The 22,811-nt window shown below is 37.6% G+C and overlaps 1 protein-coding gene across 2 annotated transcripts in view; it reads right to left on the minus strand.

Annotated features, from left to right (window-relative positions):
- KHDRBS2 (KH RNA binding domain containing, signal transduction associated 2) overlaps positions 1–22,519 on the minus strand; it is a 583,082-nt gene extending 560,563 nt beyond the window's left edge. Inside the window, exon 1 of one of the 2 annotated variants that reach the window (XM_049653859.1) lies at positions 22,147–22,519. In XM_049653859.1, coding sequence (XP_049509816.1) covers positions 22,147–22,237 — 91 coding nt within the window. In that variant the 5' untranslated portion in view covers positions 22,238–22,519. The remainder of the gene's footprint in view (positions 1–22,146) is intronic. The other variant, XM_049653858.1, reaches the window with a different exon arrangement.
- Positions 22,520–22,811: the final 292 nt, after the last annotated feature.

Consider the following 22,811-nt stretch of genomic DNA (forward strand, 5'->3'; position numbering starts at 1 on the left):
CCACCCATGCACTCCTCAACTATACTATTTTCAATTTTTTTTTTTTATTTAGAGAGAAAGAGAGTATGCAAGTGGGGGAGGGGTAGAGAGAAAGGGACAGAGAGAGAATCCCAAGTAGGTCCCCCACTGCCAGTGCATAGCCCAATACAGGGCTGGAATTCACGAACCATGAGATCATGACCTGAGCCAAAGTCGGATGCCTAACCTACTGAGCCACCCAGGCACCCCTAAATATTTTTTTTTAAATAAGAGTTGCTACATATTGTCTCAACCAAATATTATCCACACGTGATTAAAGTCCACTGCAATGAAAACAACACAAGATTTCTGTTTAGCAGTGATTCTTAATTCCATCTGAAATATTATACCAATTGTTTTCATATTTTACTATTTTAAAACATTACTGGATCATTCATACCACTGCAAACACACACATATTTTTCTCAACCACACTCTATAACACAAAAATTTAAGAATCTCTTTACAAGTTATGTAACTAATGTTTCTTTTACTTATGAAATAGGACTTCTTTAAATAATAACATCTAGCTATTAGGTTCTCTTGATTACTACTTCATATTCAATAATTTACAAAAATGTGCGCCAAGCCTTAGGTAAAATGACCTCTATTCATTGGTTTTATACCAATGCTTACAGAGTAATATTTACAATTAATTCATGCACTAAGTTGAGTTGCTCACAATTGTACAAGTTGGAAATTGCTTTAATTTCAGAAATAAGAAGATCTGAGCCCTCAGGATGAAAACCATAGAACATCACTGTCCTTCCTATTAGCAAATAAAAGAACCACGGGAAGATTTTTTCTCAAAAAGTACAGTAAAATACATACATATATAATGCAATCAGAAAACAACAACAATATACTATTTCTCATTTAAAGTAAATCTGACTTAATACGACAACTTAATTGAGTATCCAGCCAAAGAAATAAAAAGCTTTTGGGGCGCCTGGGTGGCTCAGTCAGTTAGGCTTCCGACTTCGGCTCAGGGCATAAATCTCACAGCTTGTGAGTTCGAGCCCACATGAGGCTCTGTGCTGACAGCTCAGAGCCTGCAGCCTGCTTCAGATTCTGTGTCTCCCTCTCTCTCTGCCTCTCCCTGCTTATACTCTGCTCTCAAAAATAAATAAACATTAATTTTTTTTTAAAAAAGAGAAATGAAAAGATATTAACAATACATACTCTATTAATCAGATAGTAAAAAAAAAATCATTGAATATAAGAAGTGATTAAGTCATCGTGCTTTTGAAAAAATATTAGCTGGAACCTGACTATATTTCTTTCATGTCCCATATTTTAATGTCAGTTTTAGAAATAATAACTAACGTGTTTCAGGGACCTGCTCTCTTTGTAGGGACATGTCATGCCAAAAATCCTCATTACTCATTCCCATCAACAAAAATGCGAAGATCGAAAGAAATATCTCCCTATTTCTTTGACTCCATGCACTGTAATATAGTTGTTATATTAATTTCAGAAGAAAGACAGTTTATTTGTTCACATAGTAATCCTCAAATTCAACTTGGTGGCTCCTTGACGCTACACTTAAGGTGTGACATCAGGAAAGATCACAGGTTGGCTGCTCCCTTTTCCTTTGCTGTCATCTTCATCCTTTCATACGACTACAAAACTTTTTGCAAGGACTCACAGAGAACTGTGAATAGTTTCAAGTGATCTTACTCTCACTGTGAAACGTGAGAATGGATTGGCTTTGCAATGACTGAGATAATTATAGAAGTTTATAGCCACATACTTCTGACCTCACTGATTGGCCATCTTGCCTTTTCCTTTTTTTTTTTTTAATATACATTTTTAGTTCATTATTTCCTTTATCATCTAATTTACTGGACCTATCTTTTTCTATTCCTTATTAGAAAAACTGAATCTCTAAGCTGAAAAGGAGCTCAAAGATTAAGTGGCATTTAAGGTTGTGCTGTCCTTCCAGAAATCCCACAAATATAATTTCTCATGACCGACAACTAAAGAGCGAGTGTTTCAGGTCCCTGCTGCTACCCACGAATCATGCAATTCCAACTACCTAAACACAATGGATCCAGAGTAATAATAATAGGTAATTTGTATCTTGGCTAATATCAGTAAGGAGAAGGATATATATATATATATATATATATTTTTTTTTTTTTTTTTTTTTTTTGAGAGAGAGAGAGAGAGCATGCACGCACATACGAGCACGGACATGCAGAGGGAGACAGAGAATCTTTTAAGCAGTCTCCATGCCCAGCGTGGAGCCCAATCTACAGCTGTGAGATCATGGAGATCATGACCTGAGCCAAAATCAAGGGTCACACAGACACTCAACCAACTAGCCCTGCAGGCACCCCACGAGGAGGATATTTTTAAATGAGCTCGGGTTCACAAACTATTAGAGAACTAGTAAGCCGCAAGTTTTACCTGAAACGTTGTTAAGTCAACTAAGAGAGAAAACAGGCATCCCTGGAAGCATTTGTGGCACAATACATACTAAAACATTATTTAGACAGAAAACGAACTTAATTGGTCTTGCTCATACAACAGGTCATCAAATGATGCATAAGGAAAAAAGGAACCGCTGAAAAAGCTGTCTCCTGCATGCCACCCGAGCTGAATGAACAGTTGTCTCCTCCCAGCTACGAGCCAATTTAAGCTTCCACCTTGATGGGCAGAAATGCCAGGACTAGGGTAATGTGTGTGTGCAAGTGTGTGTGTGTGCATACCTCCCCTCACATCATCCGTGCATGTACCTACATGTGTTTATGTGTGTGTAGTTTTTGAGACATATCATTAGCAGTTAAATTAAATAGACTCCTCTAGATTTAATGTGTTGAAAAGGATCCAAATGTATGGGATTTTTTTTTTTAATAAGAAAGTTAATTGAGGGGGGATTGAGAAAATAAATTAAATGCTGTATTTTCAATTACATTTAGTTTAACCAACCTGAAAGTCTATAAATATTACAATAGTCAAACGAGAGACCTTATGACTGCTCACAAAAATTATTTTCTTATTTTCTTTCTCAATTAGGAGTATCTTCTATTCACCTGTTCACTGCAGGCTTTCAGCTCCAGCAGCAAATGGAAAGGCAAAGCGTGGCAATGGGCCTTTTGAAACCAAAAGAAAAGACTGTCACTCCCAAACTACCAGCTATTTCCCTTTTGAATACAAACATACTATTTGAAGTAATTCATTTAGCTTTTTCTAAAGGCACCTTGTATAACCTTGCAAGTGGTGATTTGTAATGTGGCAGGCTGTTATCAGGCAGCTACAATATTTTGCCTCAGTTCAATAAAGAGCAGCATTATTCTAAAGTTCATTCATATAGAAACATTACATAAGAGGTACTCTCCAAACCTAGTTCATGTTTATCAATGTGTTGTTTGCAGGGGCAGGAGGAGTTTGGGTAGACAACCATCTTCCTCCTTATTTAGTGGATTCTTTTCTAACTCACAAGGGATTCTTTCATGTTTTGTCTCTCTGACATAGACAAAAAAAATGGATTAAATAGCAATCCACTGCACTGTAGAATCCGATGCATTGCAGTGTCTATGCTTACCTAGCTCCCCTCATCCTTTCAACTTCAAGGCACACCTGCCGATCTTCCAGCAGCCAGCATCTATACATTTCCTGCCGAAGGGCTCTCCCTGGCTGTCAGAGCCTGCTTTTTGCCCCCAAGGGACAAGCATGACCTGTCAGGAAATTAATGCTCTCTAGGATCTGCTTTCAACCAATAGCTAATAGGATTTGGTGTAAATACTCTAGCTCCCTCATCCTTAGCTTGTATATGTTTTACACTGGCTCCCAAAATTTCCCAGTATGATTAAGCATCACTTGTCTGAACTAGTAATTTAATTGAAAATAGAACATTTTTTGGCTGCCTTTCCTTCATGTCTAACTTCCCCATTTCTTGAGATCACCTCCAATTCTTGAGATCACCTCCAAAATAAGTAACTTGGACTCCAATATTTGTTTCAAGGTCTATTTCTGGAGAAAACTGTAAGTCATTATGCACACAACTATTGATAAGTAAGTTTGGACTTAACTTTACCCCAAATGAATAGAAGGTAAATCTGAAATACATATTTACCCTAACATACCATCGACAGTGCAGATGTTGATACAGAGCAGGATTAAATGATAACTGCATCCTTGCTCATTTATTTCCATTTCTTAGGAGTAATAGGGTTTGAAAAGAAACATTTTAAATAATGGTATGCATTATATAGGCCTTTTTAACTTACATATAATTATATTAGACTCACCAGCATTCAAACAAACAAAGAAAAATGCTAACTCTTTAGAGACTAATAAAGTTGCTTTGGCATTTTAGTTCATTTCAGGGCTGACAATTAGTGCTACTAAGAGTAAGTTTCTACACTCAAATCTTCATCTCGGGGTCTGCTTTATGAGAACCCAAACTAAAATATTACAAGAGATTCCTATTACCCTGGGACATGTTCTGTTTTTCCTTAGTCAAAGTTATTTTAATTGCAATTGGAGCTATCTTAAATAATTATCAGAAAGTGCATATCTTGGAAAAATTCTGAGGTCTCTCAAGGAACCAAAGTCAGCTGGGCTCCTTCGACTTTCTCAAAAGGAAACTCACGCCTCACTCTATAATCTGTTTTGTTCTGTCTGAAGATTAAACCTAGGTTTCCTCTATTCTAGGATAGGAACCAGTCCAAACTGGTTGGCTTCCTCCAGTTTTAATGTCAATTTCTCACCAGAAAGAATTAGGTAACCACTCTTATCCATTTGATTGCAGTCAGGTGAACAAGGGTCTGTAACAGAGCTCTGAAGGGATTGTGGTTCTAAGAGAATAGGGATCAAAACAGACTTAAAGAAGCCCATAAAACATCAATATAATATCAGTTATTAGGGACTAGAAAGCAAATTGCATTCAAGAAAGTTGTACTTATTTTTTCAATTCTAATTGGGAATGATCAAAAAGAGTTACTAATGCTAAACATTAAATGCATCAGAGACTTTATTCCCTCTTATTAACCCATTGTGAATCTTTTATTGTTTTTTCATGTTTATTTATTTTTTAGACACAGAGAGAGTGCACACATGGGTGCTCACACACGTGCACAGGGAAGGAGGTGGTAAGGCAGAGAGAGGGAGACAAAGGATCCAAAGTGGGATCCTCGCTAACATCAGAAAGCCAGATGTGGGGCTCGAACTCACGAACCATGAGATCATGACCTGAGCCAAAGTTGGGTGCTTAACCAACTGAGCCACCTAGGCAACCCTCAGCCAATGCAAATCTTAAACTGACTATTGTTGTAAAAGTTTGAGACGTGTATAAAAAGACAGTTTATTTTATAGATTTAAATATCTCTATGGACTACTATTTAATATAAGTCATACATTCTTTGTTTTTTTTTTTAAGTTTATTTACATTTGAGAGAGAGAGAGAGAGATGGATCAAGTGTGAATGGGGGAGGAGCAGACAGAGAGGGTGACACAGGATCTGAAGCAGGCTCCAGGTTCTGAGCTGTCAGCACAGAGCCCAGTGTGGGATTTGAACTCATAAACTGTGAGATCATGACCTGATCCGGAGTTGGATGCTCAACCGACTGAGCCATTCAGGCACCCCAGTATAAGTCATACATTGTAACATATTGGTCAGATAAATTTCAAAAGCCATTTTCTTTTATGGTAACATAAAGAATTATTGTCTGATACTATGAAAATTTTAAAATACAAGATAAAATGAATATCCATAGGTCATCTCATCAAAACCTCTATTTCCAAGGATATAGCAATATATATCCTTTGGGAAAAACAAAACAGTTTTTTTTTCCTTTTCTCATAATTTTCTATAGGGGGTTCTAAATACCCCCATGGGAACACATTTCAGTACTTCACAATGCTGTATCACCTGATGACATCTAAATCCATTTTTATTCCCGTCCAAATGCAAAAAGAAATTGTCCACTGCATCCCTACACCCCACAACACAATCATTTTCCTTCAGGGAGTTGCCTTCCTGCCTGTATAAACACTCCCCCAAGAATTACCTTGTCAGATGTCAGGACTGATGTATTCTGTCAGTCTGGATCATTGTTAAATCTTCTTTTGGGTTATTAGTGTTGACATGATGAGTACCTACATGTTTACTAAATGATAGTGGTTTGGTACCTGCTTTAGGGATTAATGTAAAGTCACCAGTCATTTATGCCCTTGGGCAATTTCAACAACTTTATGTTGCATTTTCAGTGTGATAGCGATGCTGGCAGTTAATATGACATTGAAGATCAAGGGATAATAAATGGGCTATCATTGTACATGTAGACGTAGGTCTCCACTGTTCGTTCACATGTGTATCTTTTTACCCAGGGTAAGGTTGTCAATTCTGTACAATATATTGTTTCAGTACAATACGCTTTTTTCTTATAAAAATAGAAAGAGCATATAATCTATTGTCTAAAATTATATGGCCTTTTAAAATAAATATTTGCTGTGTACTCTATTCCCTACTATTTTGTGATACCAGAACCTGCTGTGCAATTCAGGACAGTGCAAATGTTCAGGTTTTAATAGCTATCACTAGTGTTCATGACCACAAATACCTTCCTTCTTTATTGGTAGAATGCTACACCTGTCAGATTCAGTAAATGCCAAGGCCTCTAAGATGGCTAGTCTTCTCCTCAATTATAATAAGAAAAGTGTATTCACGTTTTCTTCAAAGATTCTGTTTTAAATTATGAGGAAAAGGCAAAAGTTTCATTAAGTTACATGTAATTTTAAAGCACATATAGACACATGTCATGCTTAATCATCCTAAGGCAGTCATTATTTCCTTTTATACTGAAATAGATACATGGAGGGTCAATACTGTAAGGTAGTTCACATATACTTAAACATTATGATCTTTATTTTTCTATATTTCATGTGTTTAAACACTACACATCCATCGTATTTACACTATTATCTTCAAACATTTAAACACAACAATGAGCAAAGGAAAATCTTTTCAGTAAATGAAACTAAAACAACTGGATATTCAAATCCTAAAAAAAAAAAGGAAGCATTTTGACCCTATCTTGACACCATATACAAAAATTACTTCTAATTATACTTAAAGGCTAAACCCATAAAGTCTCTGGAAGAAAATATTGAGAAGAACTTTGGGACCTTAGGTAGGCGAAGATTTTTTAGAGGGGACAAAAACAACACTAAGCATAAGGGGAAAAAAATGATAAATGATAAATCAGACTTTACAAAAAGTAACTTCTTTTCAAAAGACACGTAAGAAAATTAAAAGCTAAGCCACATATTGGGAGAGGGTGTTTGCAGTAGGATGCAGACCCAGCACATACAAATAACTCCTACGACAACAAAATGATCAACAATCCAATTAAAAGTCTGTCAACATTCTAACCAATCACTTACAATTAGAGAATATAAACAAATGGCCAAAAAGCACATGAAAACATCCTCAACATCATTAATCATCAAGGAAATGCAGACTAAAGCCTCAGTAAATTAGCATTTGAAACCACTAAAATAACTGTTGTTAAAGACTAAGAACTTCAAATGTTGGCAAGGAAGCGGAACAACCAGAGTTTTCATACAACACTGGTAGAAGAGTGAAACAGTGCAATCACTTTAGAACACTATTTGGCAATGCCATGTAAAAAGGCTAACTACATACATACATTCTAAGACCCTGCAATTCCACCCCAAGTAAAGAGAACATATGTTCGCAAAAATATTGCACAGGTACATTCATAGCAGCTTATTCATAATACACTAGCACTGAAAACAGCCCAAATATCCATCTTCAAGAGATTGGATAAACAAATTGTGACATATTTATACAATGGAACACTACTCAGCAAGAAAAATATTAATTATTGGTAAGTACAACAATATGGATGACTTTCAAAAATACCCTGAACTTAAGAAGTATACATAGTCTATAATGCTATTTATACAACTTGAAGAACAATCAAAGTAATCCATAACAGTAGAAATCAGAATAGTGGCTGGCAAAGGAAATGAAGATTAATGGGAAGGGGATATAAGGAAAGCATCTGGGCCGATGGAAATGTTATCTATCATGCCGAGAGTACTGCTTATACAAGATTACAGAATTATCAAAAGTCATTAAATTGTATACCTAAAAACTGCATTTCACTGTTCATAAAATTTGCCTCAATTTTTTTATAGTAAGCAAACCAAGCAAAGTGGGGTAAGAAAAGAATCTTTACTGATTTCTGCCATTAGATAAGCACTGCACATACCCTTGCATAGGATTCATGAGGTGACTGGTTCATCTATGACATAATCGACAAGAGCCTGTTTATTTGATAAATGAGGAAATACAGGTTCAGAGAGATTTAGAAATTTGCCCACAGTTACAAAGTAACCAAATAGAAGATCTGGGACTCAATCACTAGTATTTTGACTTCACTTGATGTGTCCTTTCTACTATAATAGTAGCTCTCAAACATGTTTTACCACATTCCAGAGCAAGAAATATCATATAAACACACACATGATAAATGTCTCAAAAGGAATGTTGACCCTCAAAATTGATCATTCAAATTTTGCATAAGCACGTGTACTCTTTCAGGTCCAACATAGCCAATATTTCCTTCGGTCTGAAACAAACCTATCAAAAATAATCCATGCATCTTTTCACATTATAATGCTACTCAGCACAGAGAAATGCTCATAGTACAAGCTTTAAGGATATAAGAGTACAGAGACACCCATCTCATGCTCACTGTGGATTATACCTCCACTGATTAGAACAAAAGTGATAAATTCTTATATTGATGGTAGAATCACAAATTCAAGGGGAAAGTATATCAAGAAAGTGGCAACAGTCAACAAAGTCATATTGCCAACAAGTCAATAAGAACTGTCAAGGAAAAAAACAGGTGCATGCAATGGATGTGGGATAAGGAAAGACTCAAGTTCAGAGACAGTCTTAGAAAAGAAGTAGGGATTAATTTGACAGTTTCTGATTTGAGATGTCGTTTTGTATAAGGATGCTCCATGTAACACTAAGAAAGGGAGCAAGGTTGGGGCGCCTGGGTGGCTCAGTCGGTTGAGTGCCCGACTTCAGCTCAGGTCATGCTCTCACGGTCCCGTCCTTGAGTTCAAGCCCCGCGTCAGGCTCTGTGCTGACCGCTCAGAGCCTGGAGCCTGTTTCGGATTCTGTGTCTCTCTCTTTCTCTGACCCTCCCCCGTTCATGCTCTGTCTCTCTCTGTCTCAAAAATAAATAAATGTTAAAAAAAATTTTTTTTAAATAAAAAAAAATAAAAAAGAAAGGGAGCAAGGTGGAAGCTGAGGGAATGGAGGGCAGTCTACGAATCACTATGTAATTTCAAGTGAGCAAAAGAAGTAATAATGTTTGGCTGTCATTTTCTTGTTAGTTTAGAACCATTAGGGTCTTCATTGTACACATGAGGAAAAGAGGCATATGGAGGTCAAACCACTCACCCAAAATAATACAGATCTTTAATTACAGGAACAAAATAGAACCCAGGGAGTCTAGTTCCAGTACCTATGCTTTTAACCACTACACTTAAACATCTCTCTTATATACGTTAAACCATATAAACTTGCTGGGTTTTAGGTCATTATGATTCAATATTATTGATTTCATGTGGTTCAACAAATTAATTACTCCTAGCTCTCCTCCTCAATGAAGTTGAAGTTGTTTGAAGAGTTTTCCAACCTCATTCTCTCACAGTCTCACTCTTCACTCTCAACCTAAAGAAATTTGGGATTTTCTCCAACACCTCTCTCAATTTGTTCCTTGTTGCCAAATCCATTAGAAATGTTTAATCTTTGCTTCAATTGGCCTATCTACGGCACTTGAAAATATTAACCAAATCCTTCATCATTCCAAAACTCTACTAACCTGACACTGAACTTGATCTTTCCTACCTATGTTCCAGGACACTCCTTTTAGTCAACTTCAAAGACTACTTTTGTCTGTCTCTCTCCTTAAGTGCTGACATTCCTCCGGGTTTTATCCTCAGTCTCCTTCCCGTTGTATTCCATATGTTCTCCCCCTCAATGAGCTCTTCTACTATCTAGGTCAATTTATCACCTAACTGCTAATGAAACCTTTACAGGTAGCACAGATCTTTCTCCAAACTCAACTCTCCAAGTGCATTTTCATGCCTTTTGATGTATATCCAACCGAACTCAGCATTAACCTCCTTTTAATTCCTATCTCAGTAACCAATACCACCATTAAGCCATTACTCAACTGACAGCACCATTACTAAGGAGCAACTCAGACAACAGTCTTGACCACCCTTTATTTTTCATCCCCTCTGTGCAATCCAATCCTTTTTATTTTACTTGCTAAATTTCTATTAGATCTGTCTACTTCTTCATGTCTGCACTCTCATTACCTGAACTCAGGTCACCATAACTTCTCTCTCTGATTGCTGCGCTGATGGCTTGCCCATGTCTTATAGCCGTTGAATTCATTCTCCAATAGTGCAGCCACATTATGCTTTACATGAAACTCTGACATCACATTGGCCCTTTTTAAGAGTTTTAAATGATTTAGAAGATTCATTTAAAAATCTTTAAATGAAAAGATTTAAATGATTCATTACTTTTCACATAAATCTAAACTTCTTAACAGTTTCCAAGAATAAGCCTCTACTTATGTGTAATAAGCCTCTACTTTTCTCTTTAGACCCACTTTTCTTGATGCTTTCTCTTTTACTGTATTTTCCAAAAATACTTAACCTTTTGGATTTCCAGACCCAATTCCAAAGTTGGACGGTGGAGGTGGGAGTTCCTTTCCACATAACACAAACAATTCTGACAGTATAACCAGAGATAATATCAGTTTTCACAGGCTAGGTGTTCAGTCCTATAAGACTATCCCCTCCCCACTTCAGACACCAAGTCCAGGTTGTTACCTGTACTTCCGATTGGCCAGTTATAGATTGGGGATTCCAATCATCCCTTCCTTGGACTTTAGACGTCAGTCACAAATCTAGGTTGCTACTTGTACATCTAACCCTCTGTCTGTAACCAGCGGTTCTCATGGCCTCCTTGAGTTCGATTAATTTGCTAGAGCAGCTCACAGAACTCACAAAGCATCATTGTTATTAGATTACCAGTTTATTACAAAGGATATAACTAGGACGGCTAGATGGAAGATATGCATAGGGCAAGGCAAAGGGAAAAGGCACAGAGCTTTTCCATGCTCTCCCTGAGTTTAGTGCTCTCCCTAAATCTGCATGTGTTCACCAACCAGGAAGCTCTCCAACCCACTCCTTTTGGATTTTTATGGAGGCTCCATTACATGATTAAATCATTGGCACTGGCAATTGATTTGACCTCCTCCCTTTCCCCTTCTGGGAGGTGGAGAGGTGGGGGTAGAACTGAAAGTGACAACCTTCTAATTATGTAATTGGTTCTCCTGACCACCAGCCCCATTCTTTAGGTGGGACTGAAAAGTCACTTCATTAACATAACAATAGACACCTTTATGGCTATGCACACTTAAGAAATTCCAAAAGTTTTAGGATCTCTGTTCAAGACAGGGAAGAAGACCAAATATGTATTTCTTATTATAAAACACAATATTACACTTAATTTATACCTATTCAAATAAATGTTCTTTCTTTTCAGGCTTTGGAGATATTGTTTACTGTATCCATGTATAAGTCTTCTAGATCCTTTTCACTGAATCCTGGTCATTTATTTGTCTGTAACTCTTGTTCCCTCCTCAACCTAAATGTAAGTCTCAGATGGTAATACAGAGCACATATAATTAAAAAAAAACAAAAAGCTGAACCAAGTCTGTACTGTTTTGCACTGATTAACCATGTGTAGTATATGCTTAACACACACACACACACACACACACACACACACACACTCCACTCATTTTACTCAAAGAGAAACCATTTAGCTTATTACAACTTACTCCAAACACTTACCACTTCCATCTAATTCCATTAAGTGGCTTTTAATTATCATAATGCTTTATTCTACCAGATTTTCCTTATGTGGATAGGACACAATTTCCAATCTTTCACTAATTTCAGAATACTAGCTTAATGCATAGCCATCTATCGTTCCAAAGTCCATTCCAAAACAATATCATATAATAAAATGCCATCTGCCTCAGCACACCAAATGTTCTTTCATCTTCACATAATTCCTTAAAGGCCCTCTCTTCCACCAGATCTTGGATGGATAAAAAGGCAGCTTCTAGTTTTTGCCTCCCAGAAAGAAAATCTTAGGCTCTCTGGAGACATGGATGGTACTTAATTTAATTTAACACTTGCTTAAATTTCTGATTTAAATAACATTTACGTGCCTAAAAACATATAAGAAATGTTTCTATTATGTATTCATTCATCTACTGCTTGCATTTTATAGTTTTATTTTATACAATGAGTGTATTGTTGCATGTAAAGCAAATTTCTAACCAATCAAATTCATTAAAGTTATTTTAGAGGAAACAATAAATTCTACAGTAACAGGTATTTAACTCTTCAAAAACGGTTTTCAAACCATGTGCTTGGTATTCCCTTAAACAAGTAATATTCTTCAATATTCTTCAATGTTTGATGGCTCCTTTTGACAATCTTTTATACTACAAGTAAACGTTTACCTAACCTCTGACTTATTGCTTAAAAATCCCAAATTGGAGTATGCTACCCTCTAATCGGTTTCTTAATCTCCCTCCGCCCCCCCCCCCCCCCGCAAATAGGTACAATATTACCTGCCTTTGGGATATAATGTTAGGAACTGAGCCAGGGTGTATGTTCAATAAAAGTATTACTTCAGTCATCCCTTTCTTCTCAAATTAACAAATTCCTTCTCCTTCAGCCTCTTTACCGAGTTTCTGTCACAGAGGCTCCCTCTTCTGAGTTGTAGCCAGGGCCCATCATTTTCTGACATACAATTCCATGAACCTACTAAAAATATCTACACTCTAGAGAAAACACATTCATTCTGCTTTTCTATTAGAAGAAAATCTAATCTTTAATATTTTAAAGGAAATGGGCATCAATTGTGCCATTTCTGATAACAGTGTAATAATACCAGCCAATCTGTTTCAAAGTTATTAAATTCTAAAACCTCGGAACCTATAGATAACATTTTAATCAAGCCATGCTGCTGAGTTATCTGTTTCTGACCACATGTGAAATCTGCTCACTTCCAAATTTTAAACAAAACCAATACCGCCTCAAGACACCAAGAGAGGACCTATAGTTGTTCTTTCTCCCTAGAAAAATTCGGCATACATAAGCAGTTCTCTAAAAGACACAGAAAGAAAAAATGCCTCAGCAAATCACACAAAGTTCTCCAATCACTTTTTGGATTCAAAAGGCAGTGGGGGGGGCGGGGGGAAGGTTGAAAATGTTCTACTGTTCCTTGCCACCTCATCACCAAACTCCCTCAGAAACCACAGTCAAAATAAGACATTCAGAAACATTCAGCTATCTCAATCTTTGAACCAATTCTGTACTTAGGAAAATTTCCCCATTTATGAACTTACTAACCTTTCATATACTATCCTTATTGAAGAAGTTTGTGAATAATTCATTCAATACTTGCATTCAGGAACATATCTCAGAAGTTAATGGCAACAACCATGCCGATCTCCTAAACACACTTTGCGTATTAAAATCTGCCTTTCCATCAAAGCCTAACGAAAGTTGTGTCTCTTTCAAAATGGGCAACATGGTGTAATGGTTACACACGATCTCTGAGCAAGAAAGCCTGGGGTTCAGATTTACAAATTGACTTCTCTAATTCTTAATTTTCTCATTTGTAAAGCAAGGATAATGGTAATAACTATGACATAGGATTGCTGGATGAATTGATTGTGGTAATGCATGCAAAACATCTAGTATAGTGCCTGACAAAGGAGTAATCTCCCAATAAATGTTGACAGCAATGACAAAGATGATGAAGAAAAAGAACCAATGATAACCATGACCAACAAGAGTCATGATCTTCTTTGAATTCCCACGATATCATTGGTTTGTAAAACCTAGCAGACCTTCCCATACACTGTTATTTATATCTTATGTATATGTTGAATCCCCCACAGATTATTTAAAAACCAATGAGTTAAATATCTAATACCTCTTCAAATACCAAAAGCATACGTTGCAGACAAGTGTTACCAACATACAGTGAAGGGCATGTGTGATTATAGTTAAATGTAGTAGAGCTCTAACCCAATGGGATTCATCCCACACACTAGCTAAAGTATAAAGCTATCTATAGTATATGGCCTAAAAATGTGTCATTCTGGTGTTCTCGAATGTTTATTATCTCTCTCTATTGCAGAATCTTTTTGGAAGTAGTGTTCAAGAGGCAAAGATAAGCAATGGAGGATATGCTACAAATGACTTGTTTCCCAAAATCAATAATGATTGGGCAACAAGATGTTTGGCTATGACTTCTCAAGTTTTTAACAAATAAAACATTCAATCACGTTTATTAACAAAATATACAACATTGAGAAAATGAAGAAGTCATATAGCACAGGTATTTGCTAACATAATTTGGGAGATCAGTTATTAACCAGTACTCTGTTATTTTTAATAAATCTATTTGCATATCACACTTATTTTATTGAAATTAACTATTTTTGTGAGAAAAGGGATCATTTTTCATTCTCTGAAAGTGTTAAACCTTACACTGTTTATACCTTTAAAAAACAAACTGGTGCCAGAATATAATTCCAATTAAAATACATTTCTTATATATTCAGACAAAAAAAAAAAGATCAAATCAGATGACAAACAAATAAGGGCATAAGAAAAGCAGGCACCACTACAGAGTTCTTTCCAAGGGTTTCCAAAAACTACCTCTAAAACTTTTTTTCCCTTCTATAGCTGCTATGGGAACAAGGAGTTTCAATCTAGATTGTATACTCAAACAGAAACTAAGAATAATGGGAGCACCTGGTTGTCTCAGTCAGTTAAGTGTCTGATTTCGGCTCAGGTCATGATCTCACAGTTCCTGAGTTCGAGTCCCATGTCTTCAGGCTCTGTGCTGACAGCTCAGAGCCTGGAGACTTCAGATTCTGTGTCTCCCTCTCTCTCTGCCCCTCCCCTGCTCACACTCTATCTCTTTATCTCTCTCTCTCAAAAATAAGTAAACATTAAAAAAAAAAAACTAAGGATGATGATCAGACCTCATTTTATTCCCAGTTTCATGTATCCTGTTACCAACTCGCTTTGAAATAAGGTAAAGAAAAATATTGTCCCCATTATCCAGAAGGTTTATCCTGGTCATGCTCATTCTTATAAATGTAATTAATGAACTATGAATGTACAATGCATTCATAAGAAAATTTTATAAAGAAATAAATTGAAATTCACAAATGCATAGGGACTGAGTATCATATATAAACATAGAATACTTTGTGAAAGTGAGCTCAGGTATACGCTTCTTTATTCATGTAAACCTTCTCTGGGTTTTTCCTCCATTATAACCCCACACACTGCACATAGGTATATTCATCCGCAGCCTTGCAAGAATTATTGACCTTGTTCTTTGTTATGTTTTCCAGTACTACCTACAAGAACCAGGGAGGGGGGATACTTGATAATGCTTGTTTTGCAGACACAAGTGTAACACACCAGGACCCCTGGATAGAGTCCAAATGTCCAAAACAGCACACAATCCCAGAAATTGTGAGCCTCCCCTTGTCAAGAAGCTCCAAGGCCCATCCAGTTCCTGCCCTATCCCACACATACCTTGCTAGTCCCCGTAGTCCCTAGGCTCAGCAAAGACAGGGCAGATTTGGAACCGACCCCCTGCCTTCTCTGAGAAAAACTTTGTCTAATTTAACCAGGTGACTCAGAGATTGTCTTACTGAGATCAGACACACAAATCTGACTTCAGGGATCAGTAACAAAAGGAGGAAAAAAGAAAGTAGGCTGTCTAGGTACCATAAGACCGAGGGATGAGATAGGAGTAGTTTCTGTAGGGTTTTTGTGTGCCTTATATCCACCAAAGTAGATACTAGAGAAGCTGGCAAACTAGAAAAGTCAATAGGAGCAGACAAAAAGAAAAAAAAAAAAAACCCTCAAGAAAAGCCTGCTAGCCAAAGGACTAGAAAGAGAGCAACTAGCAGGAAAGAAAACTTTTAGACAAACATCTTTCTCTAGCCAAAAAATACAGAAAGAAAACAAATAAACAAACAAACAGTGTCTCATGTTCACCTCTGTCAGGAAAGTTTAAACAGGAAGCCTAGACCCAGCCTCATCCAACGGTAAAGAGATATGTTTTCGGGCGCCTGGGTGGCTCAGTCAGTTAAGCGTCCGACTTCAGCTCAGGTCATGATCTCACAGTCTGTGAGTTCGAGCCCTGCGTCGGGCTCTGTGCTGACAGCTCAGAGCCTGGAGCCTGCTTCAGATTCTGTGTCTCCCTCTCTCTCTGCCCCTCCCCTGCTCATGCTCTTTCTCTGTCTCAAAAATAAATTTAAAAATTTTTAAAAATTAAAAAAAAAAAGGGGTATGTTTTCCCCTGTGGCTGGAATCAGAAAAGACTAGATGGGGACTAGGGACTTCATTTCCACCCACGGTAAGGATGCCTCCTGCAGTGGCAGCAGAGGCCACAGGGAAATCCTGGACTTCCTCACTCATGAACAGTTAACAAGGCCCTTCTCCCTCCACCAGGGTGGTATGAGAGGTCTCATTCTGCTGGCATTTTCATCATGCTCCTGCAGGAATGAAGCCTTCCCCCTACTACTGGTGTCCCTGGAGACCACAAAAGAAGCAGGGACAAGATGTTCCTCCCTTTCCTGGCCAGATGGTATCAATGAATGCCTAGTGGGGAGCCTGGACTTTCACCTCTGCCTCCAAGTATAAAGATGATGCCCCCTCTCCCTCTGCTGGCATGGCATTAGAGGAAGCCTGGTAAAAGAGAATATAATTAAAAAGTGTGACACGGTCAAACTTTGATTTTGAGTGAATCACTCTGGCAGCACAGCTGGGAAGGGGAGAAAAGGGATAAAGGACGCTGAGCTGAGAACAGAAGAGTAAAACCAACAGTACTATAGTGCCTGGAAGCTAAGGCAAACACCAAGAAGTTGGAAAAAGACCAGCAGTGGAAACAGCCAAGAGACCTTATAAGAAGTCAGAAAACTTTTATTGGATTTGGCAATTAGGAGATGAATCTGTCTCCAGGGTCACTGGTTTTAGGACAATGATGAGGACAGAAGCCAGAATGAAGGGTTTTGAAGGGGTAAACTGAAACTATTTTATCTTTTTTAAGTTATTCAGATTGGATCATGCCTACAGGCTGCTACAATAAAAGAGTGGATAGGGAGGAAAAAAGTCGAGATACTGAAGAAGGGATATAACTGTAGAACAAGTCTTGAAGACATGATGAGCCTTAGGACTAAGGATACTGGTGTACATGAGTCACCCTAGAACAAAAAAGAAACATTTCACCTTCTGGGAATGGAAGCCAGTAAGGAGGATTATGGAAATTTTTAGGTGATAGGAGGTTGAAAAACATCAGAAGAGATATATCCATTTCCTACTAAAACAGAGGACGAAATCAGCTGCCAAGAGTGAAGGATGTGTGGGTTTATGACAAGGCCTGGGAAGGTTTGGAATTACCCTAGAAACACACAGGACAAGGGCTAATCAAGCTCAAGTAAAGCAATGAATAAGTGACCAGTGACTGAAGGAACATGATATTTTAAAAACCCTCACTGGAATAATTTTTCATAAGATAATTTGTTTTATAATTTGGTCTCCGAGTTCAAATTTCACTTAGCAGTGATTCAGACAGTAAAGGCAGTGCTCATTTTCTTACAAAGTCAAGCTTCAAGTTGAGGTCAAGTCTGCAATGTCATTAAAATGTTAAGGAAAATCTTAAAAGTATCATCTCATATTTGTGTAATTTCTGTTTATGTTATTTTTGTATAAAAAATTCTATTTACGTTTGTATAAAATATGGTTTATATTATTACAAACAGAATTGTTTTAACCTTAAAACACTCATGGGTGGTAGATATTACTTTTCCTGTTTTACAGATGAAGAAACTGAGAATCAGAGAGGAGATAAATGACATACCTTACATTTCACAATAGACAAAAGTGTCAACACTTTGTCCCAAGTGTTTTGCCTGTTAAAGCAGAATTTTCCCACTATCTCATAAATGTGTTTTAATTGAAAATCAAAACTATCTTGTCATTTTTTTGCCAATTTTTGTTTTTTATTTAAGAAACATAAGCCAGATTATCCCAAATGTATTAGGAGAAAAAAAAGGGTTACATTAATCAAAAGGAAAGTCACATGAATACTTTTTTTAACAGAAGCTAGTTTTAGACATTACATCAATACCTTTCCTGAATTTAAGAACTCTCCATGATCTGTGGAAAATATTTTGAGGAATACAATTTAAATTAAATAATGATCCTTATTGAGAATGTACGTGTAGTTAAGTCACTGCAAGTTAGCATTTGTGATAAATTGAGAATGTACGTGTAGTTAAGTCACTGCAAGTCAGCATTTGTGATAAATATTCCCAGTTTCTCTCATGGTTTTAAAGGTTCATTCCATATCTACAAACATGAAAGCCAATCCTAGATGGAAGGTCAAGCTTTTCACCCAAATTTAAAAATACCACCTAGTGTTCTTAAAAAAAAACAAAACAGGGGCGCCTGGGTGGCGCAGTCGGTTAAGCGTCCGACTTCAGCCAGGTCACGATCTCGCGGTCTGTGAGTTCGAGCCCCGCGTCAGGCTCTGGGCTGATGGCTCGGAGCCTGGAGCCTGTTTCCGATTCTGTGTCTCCCTCTCTCTCTGCCCCTCCCCCGTTCATGCTCTGTCTCTCTCTGTCCCAAAAATAAATTAAAAACGTTGAAAAAAAAAATTAAAAAAAAAAACAAAAAAAACACATTTTAATTGTTGGGATATTTGGCAATATTTGACTTCCTCATTTGATGAGTCAACCAAAACAATGATGAATCTACCAATATCTGTGAAAAATTCAGGTTAGGAAATCTTGCAAACCAGAGAACTTTGTAATTCTAATGAAGTCTGTGACTACAAAGAAACCTATACATCATCTAGTCTAATTCCTTAATTTCAGAGACAAAGAAACTGGGCCTGGAGGAAGGGAAGTTTATCAACATGCAGTTTAGGCAAAAGTGGAATTAAAATCCAGGTATCTGGATTCAGAGTTTAGTGCACTTTCCAGAAGCAGCTTAGATAGAAATAACCTCATCTAATTTCATGTGGCAAGCAAATTCAGAGGCTGAGTGGAACTTTAAGGATCATGCTGAGTTTGCTGTTTTATCATATTTGAAAGCACCTTCCATAACAAATGGATAATTAAACAATATTATAATCACAGAAGGAAAGTTATATTAATTAGTCAAACATATTATAAGCACTCTTCAAACCATATTATTCAAGATCTTTTCTAAGTAACAATCAAATACATAAAACGTATGGGCTCTTCCATTAGCTTTCTACTGAAAACACATAGCAGAAACAAGTGAAATAAAATGAACTACAATCAAAATAATTAAAATAATTAACAAACTACTACTTTTAACCCCATGGCCTTATGAAGTAGTTGCAAATGAGCACTGATTTGCATTTATCACCAATCAAAAATGCAAAATAAATCACTGTGAAAGCTCATTGGTTTACATCACTGACCTTATATATTAGCTTCCAGAAAATCATTCCGAAGAACTGAATCATCTGGATCATTTTTATTGCTCACTCAGTCTTGAGACTGTCTGCACAGTACTGGCTGAAATGTACTTCAGTGTGCACCTTCTCTCCAAATGAATATCTATGTCAGGTTTATTTATAGCCACTGCCTTCAATCAGTGCATTTCCAGGTAAGAGAAATAAAATCATCTCACCATATTCTCCTATAGAGATCTGAAACAAAACCTGGAAATCTTGGCAAATGGCCCTGGATAAAACAATGAAAGATCCATAATGTAAAGTGTACATTAAGATTTATTAGAGATTCCAAAGGACACTCACCTTTTACTCTTCAATAAGTACATTTAAAAAACTTGAGGTACAAATAAAGAATTAATATAAACCTTATGCATCTTTTTTGCATAGCTCTTTATATACTCCGAGATTATAATCATCACTTCCTCCATTCTCTTTTCCTCATTGTGATTTCTCTGAAATTTGAACACCTCCCTTTGTTTCTTACTTAGATATTTTTCTATTTAAGAGCTTTTTCCTCCTAATTCTTTACAAAAGCAGGACATGCTTCCCCCTGCTGGGAAAAAATTAAATTACAAGGACGCTGGAACATGTTTCTAAATATCAAGAAATCAAGTTCCTGGGAAAGATAAAATGCTAAGGAATCAAGGGCATAGCCTTTTCTGACTGTTTCACCAGCCACAGAAACACTTATGCACTCTACTAAGAGTTTCTTATATGCATTTTTTTAGTTTGGCAGTTTTGAAATGTACACTAACTCCACTAACTCTCATCAATGACTTATGAATTAATCATTGAGCCTGCTGTCCCAAAGAGAACTCCAATTAGCAGGTCAGAGAAAATGATCAATTCCAAACTTTTTTTTTCCATTTTAAAGACGTTATCAGCTTAATAAAGACACTTCTGGAAGATATACTGAAATACATGATTTGAGAAGGCTTAATTGCATTTTTAATCATTTTGAACAATCTTAACTTAAGCATTTATTAACTCATTAATTTTCAATATTCCTATCATTTTTATGCAGTCATCTTTATTTTTAATAAAGTAGAGTGAGAGTTTAATTTTTAAATTGACTTAACTTTTCATCTGAATTTCTAGTTTTTTCATTCAGTAACCAAGTAAGTATCATTGCTTTTTACCTTTCCAAATCCTCTAAAAAACTAACTTGTTCCTTGAAAAGCAGTTTAGCTATTTCACATGTTCAAGATTTTGATAACAAATCTTCCTTAATTGTTTAGTATGCAAAAAGGAAAAAATACCTTGAACATTACTGTTGTTATAAATAATACTCCATCAGTAAAATATTTAAACAAACCTAATGGCTATTTGAATCATACATGGAGGATTACAATTTTTCCTTCCATGTACAACTAAGTCTCAAAAAAGAAAACATTTCATTTAATGCAGAAGGGAAAGGAAGAGGAAGTTGTCACTTTTAGTTTTGCTATAGGTAAGTCCATAACAACCTAAGCTACAAAACTGCATTGTAGTCAATTTGATGATGAAGCAATTCATTATTAATGAAGCATTCATCAAAAAATTAAAAAAAACGAGTTGTTTTTAAAAAGGCATGTATAGATTATTACAGATATTGTATCTTTAGCAGACAGATGGCATTCTCTCAAGATGAATGGAGTAATTGGGCTAATATTTCTGTCATACATAAGTTTGTGTGCGTGTGTGTATGTGTGTGTGTGTGTGTGTCTGTTTAAACAACCTTTCAAAGCAACACAAAAGACAAGACATACATGTTCCTCTGGGAATGAAATCTCCTTTAACATTACAGGTACACAAAAGAAAATGCACACTTGGTAAAACAGTTGATCAATTGTGGAGTGTTCCCAGGGGCCAGTATCTCACAGAGTACCCAATCATCACACTTCAAATAAATTGAAAAGCACTTTAGCCTTTGCCACATTCACTAACATTGACGAACATGCATAGTTTCATCTAGGTTAATTCTAAGTCTTTCCATAGGAAAGGCTATAATTAGATAAAGGGTATCAAAATCACTTCCCGAATGCAGCAAAAAATAAAATATAAAATAAAATAAAAAATAAATGCTGATTTGTAGCGAAGAAGCTCTTAGAACATTACACTCATCACCATTTACTTCCAAACTGATTTCCTTTTCCTCTGCAAAGTGAAAATATCCCTGTTGACCGCTCTACACTTTACGGTTTCTCCATCAATGATCCTAACAGGTCACATCACCACTGCCATTACATCTCGTAGCTTTGGTCTTCCCCAAATTAAGACGTAGAGAAGGAGCACTGCTGCCCGCCCCAAGAATGGGCTCCGTCCGCCCGAGCTCCGAAGCGAGCATCTTCAGGGGTACAGTTTCGGCGAAGGAGACAGGCGTCCCTCCCCAACTTCACTCCCCTAACCAAGCCGCGGGTGAGACAGGCGGCCAGTGATTTGTGCCCATCTGTGAGAGCAAGTCCTACCTTCCGCCAAAAGGCGCGATGCATGCACAAAAGATGGATCCAGGCTATCTTTCTCTGCCATCAGCTCAGGCAAATATTTCTCCTCTTCCATAGCGCGGACTTCGGACCGTCCCCGGGCGAAGCGCAAGGTTCCGCTCGCTCGGACGCAGGGTCGCCGGGCAGCGCCTTGCTCCCGCGCTGCTCCGCCTTCGCCGCGGCGCGGGGATCTCCGCGCGTCCTCACTGGCCCATGCACCGAGTGGCTGCGACTCCCGCCGTCGGGCTGAGCGGCCCCGCGCCCACACCTGCCCGTCCCTTCCGTCGTCCCTGGCTCGCGCCGAGCCCCGGCTCACACCAGCGGCCTTAACTGGAGAGGCGGGAACAGGGAGCGCCCCACCTCCGCCAACCATTCATTGGTGGCGGCGCATCGAGAGGCTGGGCCCCCGCGAAAGCTGCGGACTCTCATTGGGCCGCGCGGCACGTCGGATCGCCTGACTGGCAGGAGGCAGCTGCAGAGGGGAGGGGAGCGCAGAAGGTGCAAAAGCTTTCTTCTTGCAGCCCAAGCTTTCCCTGGTTATTAGGCATGCCCAGTTGTGTGGAGCACTCCGTCTTCGGCTGAGGTGCGGTGAAAGGAGAGAGCGGGAAAAACACCCGTTTAGCAGAGAAGCTCGGGTCCAAGACAGCAAG

The sequence above is a fragment of the Panthera uncia genome, assembly GCF_023721935.1.
Source record: "Panthera uncia isolate 11264 chromosome B2 unlocalized genomic scaffold, Puncia_PCG_1.0 HiC_scaffold_24, whole genome shotgun sequence".
Lineage (NCBI taxonomy): Eukaryota > Metazoa > Chordata > Mammalia > Carnivora > Felidae > Panthera > Panthera uncia.